Raw genomic sequence first — 18,890 nt, 5'->3', positions numbered from 1 at the left:
TTAGATGGGACTTCTGTTCAAAAGCTCCCATCTACCATATGCAAATATTTATATTGATAAAACAAGAATAAAAAACTCTATTGGTATGACCTTTGTGAACCTTCTGCTACCATGTGAACATGATCAGATCATAAACAGGACTACATTCTTATTATATTCGGACATTTAATGTTATTTCCAGCAGGAAGGAAATGCAAGACTTCTTATGCCGAAATATAAAACTAAATATAGTCTTCACTGTAATTGCTTGAATTTATTGTTATGTACTATACACTCACTGTTTAGCATCTGTACTAACATCTATTGTTTGCAAAAGTTCATTACTCTGAATCACACTTAAATTTTCTAACACATGACTAAAACACATTTATCTGTAGTAAAATTATTAACCAAAAGTAGTATACTTGGTGTACAATGACACCTGTGTAGAACTGATCTTAGTAGGCTCTCTTTACAGTGATTCCTGCAAGCTAAATCAGGTTATTAATAGTATCTTCTGCCAAAAATCTGACACAGAAGCACATAGGTAGTAAAAAAGGGATATGTAGAAAGTCAACACCTTCCTGCAGTCTTCATAGATAAAACCCTCACTTAATGTTCAGTGCCCTGACACCCCCCAGCATTCTCAAGTATTTAAGTACATTTTAATAGCACTTGTTTTTCCTCTGCATTGTGTTGTAAACGGCATTATCTCTTGTTCAAAACACAACTGAGGTGCAAATTGAAATGTGTAATTCAACAGGGCTTGCCTGTTTCTTCCAATACATTGGCAACGAAAGTTACAAAAGAACACTTGGCTGTGATGTTCTTTTCAAACATTAACTCATCTAATTGCAAACCAGAAATCAAATACAAAGTAAAACGTGTTTTATTATTTCTCTACCTTGTTTCCTTCAGTCAAATTATAACCAAATTTCAGAATTCAGTGAGAAACCAAATATCTTCTAAAGTGCATTTAGAACTGGTGTGAAACGTCAATAACTTACACACTGTTCATCAATTGCTTTGAATGTACACCAGCTTGTCTACCACCATCAGTTAAAGAAAATACTCCTATTAACATAAGGAGAAAACCATTCAATACGTCCTACAGGAGAATTAAAAATGCTCTTCGGGAGGAGAACAAGAGGACATCAGATGAAATCCGAAATTAAAGCAATCTTTGCTTACTGTAAGTAGTTTTTAAAAAGACATTTATAGGTTCAGTAGATATACAGTAGTAGTAATATGTACAGAATATAAAGGTTCGCGCAAACAGTGGTTATAAATCTAGCTAAGCAGCTTCGTTGACCCCTATAAAATGTCTGCAGAAAATCTTGAGAACACTAAAAACCTTGAAGTACTGAAATTCCCTACTGAAAAAAGGTTTTATCATCCCTAACCACGAATTTCTGATACTGTGTGATCTGCTTCTATCAACTATCTAGTTATTAATTTATCTTAGTTATATAATATTTAATCCCGTGTATATGACAACTGTCGCCAAAGTACAAATGTCTCAAACGTGTGGACATAAACGAATCATAAAGCCTGTTTACCAGACCTGTCAGTTTTATTTACATCAAAACTAGGTTTCTAACCTTTTTATAGTGCAACAACCTAAGAAGATTAAGTAACGACGCAGCTCGAAAATCGGAATACTTTCACATTACAACAAACAACAAGCACTTCGGCACAGAAGTATTTAGACACTTTAACACAAAAACTTATTGCATATTAGAAATGTTTGGCGCATAATCCAATTTGAAAATTGCCCTTTGCACTGCAGAATATTTAAGAACACCTACAGTACCTGTGCCGAACTGAGCGAAGGCGAGAAATATCAGTGCCGTTCCAACAGCAGGATACTTGTGACAAGCCATAGCAATAAACTCATCCGCTTGATTCTGGGAAATACTGGACACCGTTTCCAGTCAAATTCATTTGCTTCTGTTTTTCGCTGCAACTCTGACAGCCACGCTTTGCATTGCTGCGCTCCTAATAACAGGTCACATAACTAAACACGCAATAGGAGAGCACTCCGCCCCCTTTACTGATTGGAACTAAAGAGGATTAATGTGCTTTCCCCCTGATAAACACAGGCGCTGTATTACTGACTGAGGACAGGCAGCGTGTACCCACCGGCTACGTCTGAGCAAACTACATGTCGATTTACGCGTCCACCGCGCATATCCTGAAATTATTAGCGACTCTGGAAAGTTACGTCTTGAGATTTGTACGATTTGTAGGGCGAGAGAAAATGGAAAAAATATATAACTAGTTAATTAATTCACTTTCTGAATATAACAAAATGTATGAACTTCGAGGAGGGCACACTTTACAAGGTGGTCAAGATCCTGATCATGATTAGACTAACTTGTTGCCATCACTACCCCAACACGTTAATAAATGACATGGAACATAATCAAAAATATTACTGACTGAACGCTAAATTGTGCAGTTTTTCCGAGAATATATGGAAATAACATACTACTTTGAAATAGTCCCGAAATCAGAGCATGACAGCGACACGTTGTGCTTGCAGAAACCCATTCCAACAGGGCATATGTACCAGAGGAGATATAATACTATTTTAAGCATGCCATATAATCTCATGCATCACCAACATCTGGGCTCTATTCATGATGTGATCATGAAGCATGATGAGCTGTATTAGCGTTTTTATTTAAGTATGGCTACACAGCATCTTTCCTTTCAGCGGCTGTTTTTAAGTCAACTTTTAGCGCTGCAAATCTAAACATAAAAGCTAAAATGTCTCCAGTCGTACTCCCACTGGTTTTTACAATGTTTAAACTAGAGTGTTAAGGTGGGGATTTCAATAGACAGTACCCAGGCCAAGTGGGGCATCAGATCAAGGTTAATGAGGCACAGTGTTTTGCAAAGGGGTCCAAATCAATTCCAGCTGTTGTTCCTACTCTGCCAATGACTCTGACCAGTTATCATGTTTTCTTCATCTTGGCCACTGTCTCCCATTCACTGCACTTAACTTAAACTCCACAATCCATTCCCAAACAGCCAGCGCCCGGCTTTCTCTGCCTCCTGTCTGCAATGTCTCCTTAGCAACCCAGAAACACAGTACTCCCTGTCTACATCTGCACCCCTTTGCCCTCATACTCTTCGTACAAATTTGGCACATGAAAACCTGTTTAGTTTTTCTTTGAAGACCAAGCCATTTCTAGGTTTGTTCTTTTAAGTGCTTACAAATTATTGGACAACACTTATGGTTGCCATGCAGTTCAGAGAACCCCAGAGGCAGTTACATAAAAAAGAATTAATACAGGTAACTTTCACCTCTCTTTTGCGTGTGAAATATATAGTGCTTCTATGAAATATATCAATACCAGGTAGGGGAAAGCGATGTAGCTTGCTCTAATTCCTTCCTGACGGCACCCAGGTCCACTCAGCCTGCTTTCCAAGTGAGTACCGGGGGTATTAGGCAGGCCAGAACGTGATGCTGACCACAGCGCCTCCACCTCCAGTGTCGGATGGTCACAGAATAATGGTGGCCCTTGCCCCCTATTCCCCCATGGGCCTTTATGGCCTGAAAAGGGACCTACCTATCTCTATGAAATAAACAGTGTCTTTTCTATGTCAGAGTGCATTTCAACATACATGCAAAATGGTTGCAGAAAGCCTTGATATCTGTAACCCAAAAATAAATGTGGACTCAAAGATGTCTGTGAACAGTAATACAATATAACAAAGAACTCCAGAATAATGTTTACTTAAAACTTAGAAAACAATCTAGTCATCCTGGACTCACCATGTATGAAATCCATAACCAAAAGTGGCCTGAACTGTTTTTAGCATTGCATTTGCCAACACCGTATTATAGAGCCCTAATTCACCCTTTTTGACAAAAAAAGGTGAACACAAAGTTTCATACAGTTATTCCTATTTAGTGTTAATCTAGATTGACTCATCCTTTACCACAATCATGATTGACTCATTATACTAATTCAAACACAGGAATACAATTCTTCCAAACTTACGTTTTAGCACCATACATACATAATGTATGCCATTTACTTTCTGGATGCACTCACGTTGCATTAATATCACACAGGCTTAAAGCTGTGACATCACAAGCACAAACGCAAGTTCATTTCTAAAACAGCCTTGCAAACCAGACCTGAACCGCTATTGCATTGATTCTTCTTCTGCTACACGTTTAGTTTAAATCAGATCTTCTAGACACGGAGACGAGAGATCCCGAACTTATTCAATTACAACTAACAACTAAAAATCAAAAACTGTAAAAGGCTCAAAACAATCATGAAGAGTTCAAAGGGAAAAATGGGGGTAAATAGCACTTAATTCGAATCTGAATGCTGACTAAACAGGAATTGTACTGATAGAGCTAAAACCTAATTGAAATCCTAATTTCGCCAAGGGAAAGAGGAATAAAAATGAGCTTTGCATAGTCAAGTGACATTCCAGTTAGCAAAATGAAAACAGACCATTTGAACACTTTCAATATCTGTGATTAAGAAGTGACCTTATTTTAACCATTAAATTTGATCTTCTAAAGTGCTAAGTACACTGGGTGTAACTATAGTAACAGCAGAAAACAGGTGGATTTGATAGAGCTCCCTAATAATTATTTATTCTCTCAAGTATACGTCTGTAAACTTTCAACTAGGAATAGAAGGGCACTGTATATGATATAGCCATGATAAGCATTTACCACTTAGACATAAGTTTTACCATGATTTTTCTTTGGTCAGATTTTAGCAACTCAAACACTGTTGCCCATCATCTGTAGCTGAAATATACTGATGGATGGAAAAAAGAAACACCTCCTCCTCCACACTCTAGCCCTCCCATCTGCATAAAACAGGATGAAGAGTGACTCATCCATTTAGAGGACCTGATGCCACTGCTGATGAGTCCATCGCAGCCCCTGTCTGGCCCAAGCCAGTCAGGTGTGACATCTAGGAGGTGTGAGCAGAGGGGCCCTGACAGGTCACCTTGCTCTAAGGCCAGCAGCTTAGAGCCTCACTGTCCTATCACTGATGCAGGTATTGTGTCTGCCGGCAGTTTCAGCAGCAGTACGGGTGGCAGATCTGAAACGATCTCGCAGACGGACCAGTCTGATAGGTCAGCCCTACTCTGGTGTGGTCACTCAAGGGCAAGAGGATCTTGGACGATCAGCTGTCCTGCCGGACTGCTGAAACCTTCTCTCAGGACATAGTGGAGCGGCTTACTCCAGTGTCTGGCGACACTGGCACATGACATACCTGCCTGCACCATGCCAATGGCCCTCTCCCTTGCTTCTGGTGACATTCAAGGCATTATGGAATGCACAGAAAACTGACTGTGGTTTTTTTCTTGCAGTGATTGAAGCTTTAAATTAAGGCCTTTTTAAAGGTGACCTGATCAAGCATTGTTCCACCTGGAACTTGTTGGGTAAACATGCACCTAACGAGCTTTTGTGCGATTGACAAATTGCAATGCCTCACTGCACAAGCTGAATTGCTAGTCAGAGGGCTTAAAAAAAGGTGGTATTTTTCCCCCCCCCCATCAGTATATATTCATCTGAAAGATTTCCTCTAAATCTTTACCATGTTTACATTGTTATTTTAATACATGAAAAACTTAATTCAATACATTTAGTTTTATTTCAGCAGAAAGTAAAGCATCTGGCTTACATATTGCTGTAAAATTCTAAGACAGGTTTAAAGAATTTAGGACTTGACATAGCATGAATCTACCACTACTGCAATATACCAGACTCTTAACAAACAAGGGCTTTTCATCAGGCTTGTACAGAATGATTTCGAAGCACCTCAGAGGGATCTGCACACTCTAGTTGTAACAAATCTTCCTCATGGTTTGGAGAGCAATTTGAAATTGTACTTTGACTAGGGACCATAATTTCTTCTCATTTTTTCCTTTCCATCAAACGAATTCCGTTGAATTAGTTTCAGCACAATTTGCAGAGAGGAGAGTTTACCACAAAGGTTGCTGTAGTTTTAAAGTCTCAAATAGGATTTCCAACAGCACTGTTAAAGATGTAAACCAGTTATGTGGTCAGAATGTAAAGGCTTGCCTACCCAAGTGTGGAATATCTAAACAAAGGTTGAAGAATATTTTGACACAAAAAAAGCTTGCTCAAGATGAACTCAATATTATTTGGATTATCTTCAAAATGTCTTAAACTGAACATGAAAGACAGGAAATTGACTACTGCGGATTGAAAGTGAAAATACTATTTCTTCATTTAAGTCCAACTCATGCGTACAAACCTGCATGTTTCAGATTTCAAAACACTTCTGTTCTCCAAAGATGAAATCAAATGCATAAATGCAGGGGATGTATAAAGATCACCTGAGTCAAACCTTACCTTGTTAAATTCAGAAGACTCATTAAGGGATCTCAACCCATAGAATATTTGTGCAACATGAGCAGTGAAATGCTTTATTCAATCTGCTTTTTAGTCCCCTTTCTATAAGGATGGTACAAAGGGAAGTGGGGGGGGAAAAATGAAAACATTGTGGTAAATTTTGCCTCACCAGCATACTCTATGTCTCAAAGCAGGATGCTAGAATATATCAGTGCTGTGTATTAACAGGCCCAAGTGAGTTCAGTTAGGATTTCTATTTAGGTCTCAGAGCAGCAGGTTATCACAACAGAGAAGAACATCTCAAAGGATACAGTCACAAGGATGCCTTTTGGCCTCCTTACCTCGGCTGCTAAACTTGCTGGTTGAGTTGCTTGTACACAAGTGATCCCAAGATCAATTCCCAATCCCCAATCATTAAGAAACGGAAGGTGCACTGTACCACTGCGCCTGCCTAGGTCAGGCCATCTCCCCAAACTTAGAAGCTGAGAGATGCCATTGTGATGTCAATGACAAGTTTGGACAAGCTGGAGAGTGCAATGGAGAAACAGGAACTCTGGAGAAAATGTGTATGAGTGAAAAATATCCCTTCATTTCCCAAAGCTGGCCTGTATGGCAAAGTGAAAAAAAACATCCCAGACCTCTGAGATGTTGCAACAGAGCATTTGTGTGATCCTGCAAACATGTGGCTAAACATTTTGTGAGCAGACCAGACAAAATCAGAAATTCTTGGAGCAACTGTAGAGTAGTGCATCTGGCACAAAACCACCATAAAGCATCATCCAGTCAAAACCATCCCTAAATTCAAGCTTGGTGGGCAGTATCATGCCGAGAGCTGCTTCCCATCAGCAGGGACAGAGAGGCTTTTTGAGTTTCGGGGAAAAAAAATGGGTGGAGTGGTGAATCTTAAAAGAAAACCCATTTTAAGTCTGCTAAAGACCTCAAACTGGGATGAAAATCCAACTTTCAGCAGGAAAAGGAACCAAAGCTACACCTGAGAAGTTTGAGAAAAGTAAGAATCCTTGAGCAGCCCAGAGAGAGTCCCGACTTAAAACCTATTTCCACAATCTTTCATGCAACAGAAGCAAAACACTCTGGGTCAATTAATTATTTTTGCCATTTTTATGGATGCACTCTACATTCAATTTTCCAGATCTGATTTTGTTTTTTACTTGCAGGGCTTGTGTACAATATGTTCCAACCAAAACAATTAATCAGGGCATTTGTATCCATTTCCACCAATGGACTCTCAAATTAAAACCTTCTTGTCATGAATACCTAGTACTCTATTTAAAAATGTTCAGTATATTGTATTAATACATTACTCAGTTTACTGGAAATGCAATAAAAAGACCATTCATTGCTCCCTGTATTGCCTGGTACTGAAACTGACAACATTCAAGTGGTTAATCATTGCTCCATCAATAGAAATTATCCTTGGCTCTCTGAAACTCAGCTTTAAGCTGCTGCTGCTGCTGCTGCTGCTGCTGCTGCTTAAGCCCTTTCAAAAAGCAGTAGCACAGTGCTTTCCCCCTTGTCACGAGCATTATAATCAAATAGATTCTCCAATGTCATTGATTCTTCTCTACAAAAAGCAGTGCTCAAATCACTTTTCCACAATTCATTCTATTATAATGTGTGGCACTCTGGATAAAAGGCCAATGCCATAAGTGGATTTTAGCTATTTTATTTATTACAAATCCGGCAAATTTATTACAATCCGGTTTCGTAATAACTTAAGCATTTATAAGTTACGAAGTCACTTTTTTTTAATAACCTGAAATACATTTAAGGAACATTGCCTGATAATACACAGAACTACAGTATTAATTTTTATCATACAAAAGTACTAGATGAGAAATGAGAAAACAGGTAGCCAAATGGTATACTTTGTTGCAAACATTCTATTTAATTTGTAGAAATTACTACTGAATATAAAATGATTAAACCAAAATAGTTCAGTTTCTTGTTGACTTTACAATATATAATTTTAAAAATAACCATGTACCTTTACACAAACTTTTTGATACGTTTTCACATTCCTGTATAAATTATGACTTGTTTTTCTAGCATCTGTACTTGGTAAAGCTTATAAAACAAATAAAAAAATATAAAATTAGATACATAATGAAATGTTTGCAATGAGATATAAAAAATCTGTAACAGATAACATTAAGGGCAGTGGAAGTAGTTTTTATGAAGGAAGAAAAGGCATCTTAATAGAAAGTCAAAAAGCAGAATGATTTTACAACTAATCAATGTTAGCAATAAATAAATTACAGATTTAATGAAGAATACCAAGAAATCCTGCCATCTAACAATAATGTAAACACTAGTGAAATGCTGTAAAAACAATTACCATTTGTCCTTTCTTGATCATGTTAGTAAGATATAAATTTTTTTGGCAAGTTGTTTTTAAAATTCACCAGTAACAGTGCAAGGAATGCAAAGACAGTGCAATTAACAAGAAAAGCACAGACCATATTGCTAAATGAAGCAGATTTGCAGAAATTTGTTAAACCAAAGAACTGTAGCACTACAGCAATCATTCAATGCCCAGGTTAACAGTTTCCTCTTCAAAGAACATAACTATTAAATTATTAATAAAAAAAAGGATAACCATAAAAGATCCCCCCAATATACTGACAGTCATTTAAATGCCCGCTAAGCCATCTTTGGATGCCAAAATTTCCCCCACTGCATGTTGAAAATAAATATGTGCCTCTATAAGAGCACTGTGCCAGGATAGGTCCCATTTCTCCTTCCCAAGTGAAATTCCTCTATTTCTTAAAGTCCTTAAAGTCCCACTGGGGGGTGATAGGTTCAGCAGTCAGCCTTAATTTTGTCCAGGCAGTTGTCAATCTTTGTCAGCGTTTTCTTAACTCGTAGTGCAGTTAACCTCGCGGATGGATTCTGATACCAACACTCCTTCATCAGCTTGGCAATAGCCGTTAGTGTCTGAAAAGCAAATTTTAGAAAGTTAAAAACCCTCAAAAAAGATGAGGAACAGTCTCAATACACACAATTTGCAAATTCATTTTTATGACATGGCAATAAAAAATGGTTTCTATTCCTTACCAGTTTAAGCAGATGAGCAGCGATTTATTAAAATAAATAACTCCAATTCTAGAGCAATACACCCAGGTGAAAGTTGTGCTAATGAACAATGCGACTACAATCAAAAATTAGTTCAGTCAGATACTTGAACCAATACTAGGATAATCGCATATTTCCCAAGTGCATTTAAAAATGCCACAAAACATTTAGGTTAGAAAATACAGACGAATTTTGTGCCTTTTTGTCTGTTCATTTAATTTACTAAGTAAATTAATAAAATGTTTTGTACCGGACCTTCAGCACCAGTGTGATATATTGTTATATGTATTAAATGCTGAATAAAGTACCAGGAAAAACAGGCACTTAAGAACACAAGGTCATTCACATGTCTCAAATTAATTTAAGGTGTGTGAATTTTCTTCCTTCTGATTTCTAAAATGTAATTACACTAACCTGATACAAAGTGGTCTATTAGAGTTGTTCCCGGAATAAGAGCTTAGCTCTTTCTTAGCGTTTTTGAACTTATTTGTGTTACCAGGAGGTTAATGCCTTTGTAGGTCTGGAAACCAAAAAACTTGGTTTTATGCTTATGGTACTATTCTTAAAGTGCAACCCAGTCGTTGCTGTTCAAAGCATTCCCACTGCATTGCCTAGAAAGTAAGATGCAGTAAGAATTCCATAAAGATTCTTTTGCGAATACCTCATTCACAACAAAAGTAATACATTACTTATATTTAGTCCACTCAATTTCCATGTCAACACAATGACACGTCAATGGCAAAGACCGCCCTCGAATTGAACGTGGAAGGCCCCAGGCCCCGTGGTCGACCATTTACGCGCTGGCTGGATCGGCTGAAAGGCGGCATGTGCCTCGCAAGTCACCTGCCGAGACGCTGCAGACCGCACGAAGTGGAAAAAGCGGTGCAAGCAAGCAGACCCCACACAAGTGGGAAAATGCGAAAAAGAAGAAGAATCTCCATGTCAACACAAACACTTGCTGGCCTCCTGCATACCATAAGCCATTCGCTTCATATCCTTCTTGCAATACAACATACTGAACTGATCTCAAGTACAGACAGTCAAACCTTAAGAGAATATTTCTTCCCATCTGCTTATACAAACTCTAAATGTTAAACTAATTTCTAGTGAATCCTGTTCATAGTAAAATAAAATAAATTTTAACTAGCCACAGGGATCTCCTTGATTTTCAAGGGCTCTAGATGTAGGTAAGGGCCATTGCCAGGTCATTAATGAGTTTGCTGGATACTTGAATGTTCAAAAGCATAAGTCTTTTACCAAAGCAGGTTCTTTTCATTTCTCATCCATTACTTACCAGATCTGAAAACCATCTATTAGGAATGTTGGGCCTTTGCTGGTCTATACAAACAACCTTTTTCATATCTTCAAAACTAGGATCATTAGGAACAACATCATGAAAAGGTGGTTTGTAGTCCTCTACAATTCCTAAACAAAAAAGAAGTGGTTTGTTAATTAGATCGCTATTATATAGCCGTTATCAATAAACGGCTGGCAAGATTTCACTTCTTGTCCTTGTGTTTGCTATTCTCAGGTCTTCAGGTTAGGAGTTCAACACTTTCTATCCTTTGCAAACAAAACTTCAAGAGCTCATACATGACACTCGCAGTAAACCTGATGAAAGACAGAATCTATTATGTCATACAGGGCATTATTCTGCTCTCATTTAATTTTTACTTTTTGGAGTGCATTTTCCACAATGGCCAAACATTTTACAAAGCGTCTTTCTATAGGTCATGGTAAATAAGGTAGGTGTGTCAAATTCTGTACAAAGTACAATGGAGCAATTATAACTCAAGGAGTAGCAAGTAAAGGTTGTGTTATCTGTGGCCTGTATTACCCTAAAGTACAAACCACTACTATCAGCCCTGCACAGACTATAAATAGATATGTCATTTATCGCTGTATGGAGAAAATCACTACCCATTTCAGTTTAAACACAGCTGTGTGCCTTGGAGAAAGGGACTGAATGCACTGGGGACACTGAGTGGAATGGAATAGACCCTCATTCACCAATGCTTTTTATAAACCGATTTCTCCGATTTATAAACAAGGGTGATTGTGAAGTTTCAGTTGTACTCGGTTATTCTAAATGTAGTGGATGTAAGAACTAGCCAGGTTTTTAACTGGGGTCATTGAAAACTGTTTCCTTATCCTACAACATTCTTCCTGGAATGTGAGAGGTGGTATTTATAGTAACTAAATGCAATAAGCAACATACCTATGTCCTCCATAACATATATTGCTAAAACTGAAAATATGCATATCAAAAGTAGTATTTGAATGTATTAATCAAAATACAGATTTAAGAATCTTAATTTTTTGTCCTCTAAAGGGAATTTTTCAAATTCTCCTTGATCTTATACAATACTTTATCAAACACAGTTCATCACAAGTTCCTAGGAGAAGAAATTAACACCAGTGCAACTGCAAAAAGAAATTGATCAAACACCGATTATATACAGCCACTGATCAAAAAAGGCAGGTAAAAAAAATCAGTTATTGTAAAAACAACTGACGGTAGTACTTATTTTAGTTAGACTGGATAATTTTTCCATGGCAATAAGAAATAAAACCACAATTACAGGACAATCTTCAACGACAGCCTTCTATTCCCAGTGAAGCCTCCTTTCAACAGGCCCTATTAATCTCATAAGTATAACATTGATTTGAAATTAAAACTAAATTTGAATTAGAAGTGGGTTTACTTTACTCAGAAGAAATGGTACAGCTCATACTCACCATTGCTAACAGTCCTCCTGGCAACCTCCCATAGAACAAGTCCAAAGGCATAAATGTCTACTCTCTTGTAGGACTCAAAGCAGTCCACCTGGATGGTATCGTCTAAGACTTCTGGTGCCATGTATCTTTTGGTCCCCACTTTTGGGTTGTTTCCCACATCTAACTCATTAGTGTCTTGAAAATGCATCACGGCAAGTCCTGTAATTAACAAATGAAAGATGCGATTCCTAAAGGAAGTGTGGAGATGTCACAAGATAAACTGCCCTGTTACCCTAGGTAACAAGAGATGGACTCCTTAAATTCTGAAAAGTAAAAATATTAATCAAGAAGTCTAAAGTGATCTAGTTCATTACCTATGCAAGCTAACAGAAATAATGCAAGACTGAGGAAGACGGCACAACAGCAGGTGTTAAACTAACTCAAACAGATAAATTCATATTACTGTCACCTTTTAAACGCAATTACATTCAAATCAAGTGTATTCTGGCCTGATACTCATACTACTCGTCTAAAAGGCTGTGCTCTAACAGGCTCTTTTTTCATATTTTTCTGTTCTTTTGATAAACATGCAGAACCATGAATATTTGGAAAGTTAAAACCTCCAACTTGATTGAAAAAAAAAATATCCTACAGCAAACTTAATTTATACATTTAGAGAAACAAGAAACCTTCAAGTAGTCTTGTCCTGTGCCATAGCGTCAATTCTTCATCTGAGCCTACAGCCACTGCATGACACTAGCACTGAGGGTTCCTACATTCTGATGAAAATATAGGTCTCTGTTCACATGAAGGTTTAATCTGGAAGTATTCCAAGTTGTCAAATCACGTGGTACATTTAGTAGCTCTTGTTTTATCAGAGTTCAGTGGGAACATACTCTACCAGCTTGCCCACTATTTATTACCTTGATTTATTCATCACAGGTTCTAAAGTCCTTAAGTGAATTTTCAGCCCATAGATTGTAACATACGTTTTTTAAATGACTTCATTTTTAAAAAACTTCTGCTTTCTACATTTATAACCCACAACACTTTGAAAAAGAACCACTATTTTTATTTCTGCGTGTGTTTCTCTAGACAAGAGAAAGTCTACTGTCCTCCAGTGGATAAGGACTGCATTGCAGCCGATAAACTGTTTTTGATCAGAGGTCTCCCAACTAAGTCTAGAAGAGCCCAAATCCAGTAAAGTTTTATTCACGCAAAATTACCCAATTTGCAAAAATTGGGAATTACTGATCAATTAACGACAAGTTTTGACATAACTAGTCTGAGGCTATTTAGTTTTATTAAAATACGTTGCAGTTGTTTAACTAAATGACTACAAAGGTTAAATTCAGCTGTTTTTGCTCCTCGGAAAGGGTAAGAAAAGCAGAGGACAGCTTTACAGTAGCTCAATAACACTGTGCATAATCCTACATGCACTTCACCAATGCAACTATAGGATGATAGTTTGCAGACTGACCTTATTTTGCAAGGTTAGAGAGACTAGGACAACAGGAAAGTCAAATGGCATATGGTTATAAAAACATACATAAGTCAAAAAGCGCATTTCCTCTCCAAAACAACCAGGTTGTTTGTTCAGATCTGCTTCACAACATTAAATACAAGAACATTGTTTATACCATCTTTTCTAAAGCACTCTGCACATCTTTTTTTAGCTACGGCATAAAGCCCATAATAGGCTCTTCAAATCTAAGTGTTGCTTAATGCATTTTTGGTTAACATTCTTGTTTAGCAATAAAGACAAAGAGAGGGGTGTACACATACAAATTATTTTTGTCAAATTAATCAGTTGAGTTCATAGGACAAGAAAAAATGTTTGAATGCTTTAATGAAATGGCTGCACTTAAACACCAACACTATTCACGGTTCATTATCACTAAAACGCTTGAAAGGGATTGGATAATTTGCTATGATTATGTTGGAGCCAGAATCCTAATTAATGTGACATTTCAGCTGACCATGAACAGCTGTACGAGATGAACTACGTCTTGAATTGGGTTTTAAAAAACATTTTAACAAATTTACCATAAAATGGCTTTATTTTAAAAATACGTCACGGTGCCTAATTGAACGTTTTTTTTAGGCGCTGCTATACTAGCAAATATACCGAGAAGCATTAAAAACAAAAAAATTGTGAAAACCAAAAGCATGTTGCATTTTTAATGCTTCTAAGTATTATATTTCTTGAAAAAAAGCACATTGTGGCAACAGTGCTTTGTGTCCCTTATAATCACGATATGTAAACAATCAAAACTGTTACATAATATTTTGCTAACCATTTCATAAAGTTAAACCTGAATTCCGAATATGACAAAACCGAGGCAGAATAAGAGACGCTAGAAGTACTATTTGAAATAGCTTAGGTTTTTCTTTTTCAGAATAGAGCATTTGTTCAGGTGCACCAGTATACCCTTACCTAAGTCAGCTATGCAGCACTGCCCATTCTTGTTAACTAGGATGTTTTTGCTCTTCAAGTCCCGGTGTGCGATTGCAGGCTTCCCTTGCGTTCCGAAGATCTCTACATGCAAGTGTGACAAGCCACTGGCAATGGACAGAGCCATACGCAGACAGCCCACCGTGTCCAGGGTGGTCAGCTGGAGATAATCATACAGGGAGCCCATTTCATGGAAGTGAGTGATCAACCACAGCTGAGTGCTGGAGTTTCTGGAGGTCATATCTGAAGCAATAAAGCCTGCAAATACACAAATGTCAGCACAGCTGCTTAATAAGATATTAGCTTGAAATGTTTTGAGATGCCTTTTATTTCCTATAGTGTCTTCTGGATTAAGCAAAGCAGCATGAATAACTTTGAAACAGCCGAAATGATTCATATTGGGTGTCTATAGCACTAACAACCTCTGTGTATATGCATGATTAGTGCTGTGCAAGAGACATTAAACTGGGGGGTATGTTTATGATGAAATGTTTTTCAGGAAAAGTATGTTTAATTTACTGCCCTATTCTTAAATCTTATAACAATCTGCTGTCACAACTCTTCAAAATTTAATCACCTAAAGCTATTTAGCTCTACAGTGCATACCCTTAATGGATATGGTTAACAGACAATGATAGGATTAAAACTTCCCCTAACATTTAAACCTATATTTTAACACTTATGAAGTGCACGTTTCCTGTGTATTTACCCAATATGTTTTCATGCCTCAGCAGCACTGTGTTGTAGATCTCAGTTTCCCGAAACCAGGATTTCTCATCTCTGGAGGAGAAAATCTTAACTGCAACACTCTCCCCTTGCCACTGGCCCCTCCAAACCTCTCCATAACGCCCTTTACCTGCAAGTTGAGAAACATTAAAGCATTTCACTTTGTTTTCACCTTTTCCCGTTATCCAAAGAGAAGGATAAAAAAAATACACAAAATATTTAGCCCTTGATCCTCGATTGATTTTTCACTTTACATACAACTGAGCTATGTTGATTGTTTCAGTACGCATTGCTCTTGTGCGACTTCAACAGTGTGGAGCAGTGGATTCCTGACCGCAAGGTCAGGGGTTTCAAGATCCCTCAAATCAATTGGCTACGAGCAACTAATCTGAATTAGATGGTATAAATGGCCTCCCATCACTTTTAACCTGATGTTCTTATTTTTTAAGCCAAAAAAAGCAAGAACTCAATTCTGGACCTGGAGTGCTATCTGTGTGGAGTTTATATGTTCTCCCCATGTTCACCCGAGTTTCCTCCCACAGTCCAAAGACATACTGGTACGTTAACTGGCTTCTGGGAAAACTGGCCCGGCTATGAGCGCATACATATCAATATTTGCGTCTGTCTGCCCTGCAATGGACTGGCATCCTGTCTTGGCGCACCCCACCTTGTGCCTGTTGCTTAGGTTGGAAAGGCTTCTCCACAACCCTGAATAGAAAGAAGCGTTTAAGAAATAGATGGAATTTGAGAAGGGCTATGCAGCATAAACTTTCTTCTTATTTGGAGATAAACAGGAGAAATTACTGGTTTATGATTTAAGTCTTGTGCAGGTTAAATTTACTGTATTTTATAACAGGAGACTTTGTTCTTTTGCTCTATCACATTTCAGGGTGTGTAACTTTTTGTATTTCCCATGGTCACAAAAATGGGAATGTTCAGCTAATATTTAAGTCTCATCCAAAATCATGTAATAAGAAAATGTTGAAAAACTAGTGCATACAGTTTCGTCCATAAGTTACTAAATTGCAAATATGGAAAGTGGTCATGCACTACTTTGTTTGAGGAGTTATGGAAGATTGGCCTTGAACAAAACAGAATTAAAGGGTAATAGCTGTTAAGCTGTAGCCTATAATTAATGAACTGGAACAGGAACATGTTTGGGATTTCTTTCCAAAAATAAGTTAGGAATGCAGCATTGCCAAGTATTTTCTGATTTAGCTTAGTCCCTCGTCTGTTATTCTGGTGTCTTTCTCCTCACATCAGCCACTTCAGCATCAATACAAAAAAATCTTACTTGCCAAGAAATGACAGCCTTGTATTTTATCACTCAGCGCAATTTAAAGAGGGCCCTCTTATCTGTTCCCTGGCAGGCCAGTAGAAAAATACCTGCTGGACTAAAAGTGGGAGGACAAAACTGCAATGGGATTCAGGGCAAACGGGGATGATTTACTAACCACCACCACCCATTTCATGTCCAGTTGCAGCACTGACCATTAGAGCAAACAGTGGACCACACTCAAGTGGGATCATCGAAACCTACAGCAGATCAACTGCAAAGAAGGAAAAGGGTTTAAGGCAGTAGAGCAACTGAGAAGTGAACAAAAGATAAGGCACCATACAACCCAGACTGCCATTCTTGTTAATGCAATGCAGAGAGAAATTCTAAGGACACTAGAATCAAAGAAACAATAGCTTATTACCACATTCTGATATTGTGACCCATTCCAAAAGCTCAAAATTAACTTTGGTATTTGGTTCTTTCTATCCCAAATACGCCCACACAGCACTTGAAAGACTGGAGACTGCAAGTTATGTGGAAGGTGGAGGTTGATTTTTTTTATTAATGTGTAAAGAAAGTCACTCAAATGAATTTACCATTTCAATGTTATTTTCCTGTTAGCTAAACAGCAATCATCCAACCACAAACTTAATTAAATTTTTCAAACTGTCAACTGTACAAAATGGGATGCGCAAAATCAAATTAAGTGTGAAAATGTCATTTAAGCAAGTTCAATTTCTGAATACAGACAGAGCAGACCACCGAGGGAGGCTGTTTTCAGGGATTTTCAAAAGCAATGAGCAGATTTCCAGCATACACTTAAACCCAATATTTGAAATTGATATGTACCTTTAATTGTGCAAAAGCCAATTTATGGTTAGAATACCCAATCAGATGGCTTACAAAGGCTTGGTATATAATAGAGTATGTAAAAAAAAGGAGAACCTTGAATTGCAAGACTTTTTGCATCCTGATACTAAACACTGAACATGTGTAATCAAGCTGAACATCTTCATGCAAACAATTTTTTTGAACAAAGGATATAAAGCTCAAACAGTACCCCAAGAAAAGGATAGGGATGCTTATGAACATCCATTTATTATGTAGTTTTAAGAAATCCATGCATGTCAATGCATAATTGCATCTGGTGCTCCTTCACATGAGCCATGAGGAGCACATCTCCCATTTAACATGTCAGCATACAAGTTCACTGCTCTACTCAGCTTCGTGTATCTGCAGAGCCCTTCCGCTTTGCAATGAGCACAGAGCTTGGCCATACTTTGCCAGTGGAGCTCCGCCGTGGGCACTGCCACTGACAGAACACACTCCTGGAGGTCCCTCTCGCTGCGCATAACATCTCACTGCTTCATAGCGCACTTTCTACAATACTCTGGACACTCCACTCAAAGCGCTTTACAGTTGTTTTAACAGTTCAAAGAGTTTCATAACTCCCCCCCCGTAGCACTTTAATATAAGCTGTGTACTAACCTACACACTCGTTAAGAGTAATCTGCCGAGCGACTGTCCTTTGTACAAGAAAGGGCAGGCCAGACCCACTTCCGGATGTGCAGGAATGATCCAACAAATCCTGTATGGAAACAGGAACAATGAAAGAAATTATAGCTCTATTTGTCTCAGGTTAAATTAATGAAACAGACATCACAATGTGATTTCACATGTCATTCATGTCCAATGTGGATTTGTACATGTTCCTCACATGTTTACAATTTATGGTAAATACATAGAATACATCGATTCAGACTTATACCTTTTTTGTTTTCCAAATGTTCTAAACCATCATAAAGGCTGACACACAACATAATAGTGTGAATATTTAATGTCATTTATGCCGTTTCAATTTGTGGATTCCACCAGCACGAGCAGAGTTCACTTCGCCAGTTACAAATACAAACACTAGAGGGCACTAATTAGCTACTAAAACCATTTTTCCCCCACTAGGAAACAAACTTAAGTACATTTCAAAGATAAACACTCAAGATAAACATTTGTTTGCCATATGAGACCGATCTAGATCAACAAGAGGAACCTTAGAATCCATAAAAGCCTTAAAAGGTAGTTCCTGTTACTATTAAAAAATTCCTTGGTTTTAGATAATCGCAAGCCGATCTCCGCCTGGAGGTGCAAAACAGCGAAGTTACAGTGGTGTGAAAAAGTGTTTGCCCCCTTCCTGATTTCTTATTTTTTTGCATGTTTGTCACACTGAAATGTTTCAGATCATCAAACAAATTGAAATATTAGACAAAGCTAACACA

General features: G+C 37.8%; 2 protein-coding genes across 4 annotated transcripts in view; both read right to left on the bottom strand.

Moving 5' to 3' along the window:
• Positions 1-1,893, bottom strand: part of acvr1c (activin A receptor type 1C) — a 38,335-nt gene extending 36,442 nt beyond the window's left edge. The window contains exon 1 of the mRNA XM_088931245.1: positions 1,793-1,893. Coding sequence (XP_088787371.1) covers positions 1,793-1,862 — 70 coding nt within the window. The 5' untranslated portion in view covers positions 1,863-1,893. The remainder of the gene's footprint in view (positions 1-1,792) is intronic.
• Positions 1,894-8,008: 6,115 nt separating this feature from the next.
• LOC148822064 (activin receptor type-1-like) overlaps positions 8,009-18,890 on the bottom strand; it is a 36,131-nt gene continuing 25,249 nt past the window's right edge. For all 3 annotated transcript variants that reach the window (XM_088931241.1, XM_088931244.1, XM_088931242.1), the window contains exons 5-10: positions 18,106-18,205; positions 15,322-15,468; positions 14,595-14,870; positions 12,179-12,376; positions 10,734-10,864; positions 8,009-9,301 (exon numbers count right to left, since the gene is read on the bottom strand). In XM_088931241.1, the coding sequence (XP_088787367.1) occupies positions 9,167-9,301; positions 10,734-10,864; positions 12,179-12,376; positions 14,595-14,870; positions 15,322-15,468; positions 18,106-18,205 (987 nt within the window). In that variant the 3' untranslated portion in view covers positions 8,009-9,166. The remainder of the gene's footprint in view (positions 9,302-10,733; positions 10,865-12,178; positions 12,377-14,594; positions 14,871-15,321; positions 15,469-18,105; positions 18,206-18,890) is intronic.

Source organism: Atractosteus spatula, chromosome 13 (genome assembly GCF_055471065.1).
Source record: "Atractosteus spatula isolate fAtrSpa1 chromosome 13, fAtrSpa1.hap1, whole genome shotgun sequence".
Taxonomy (NCBI): domain Eukaryota; kingdom Metazoa; phylum Chordata; class Actinopteri; order Semionotiformes; family Lepisosteidae; genus Atractosteus; species Atractosteus spatula.
The sequence above is the reverse complement of the archived record's forward strand: the minus strand, read 5'-3'. Positions and strand labels throughout refer to the sequence as shown.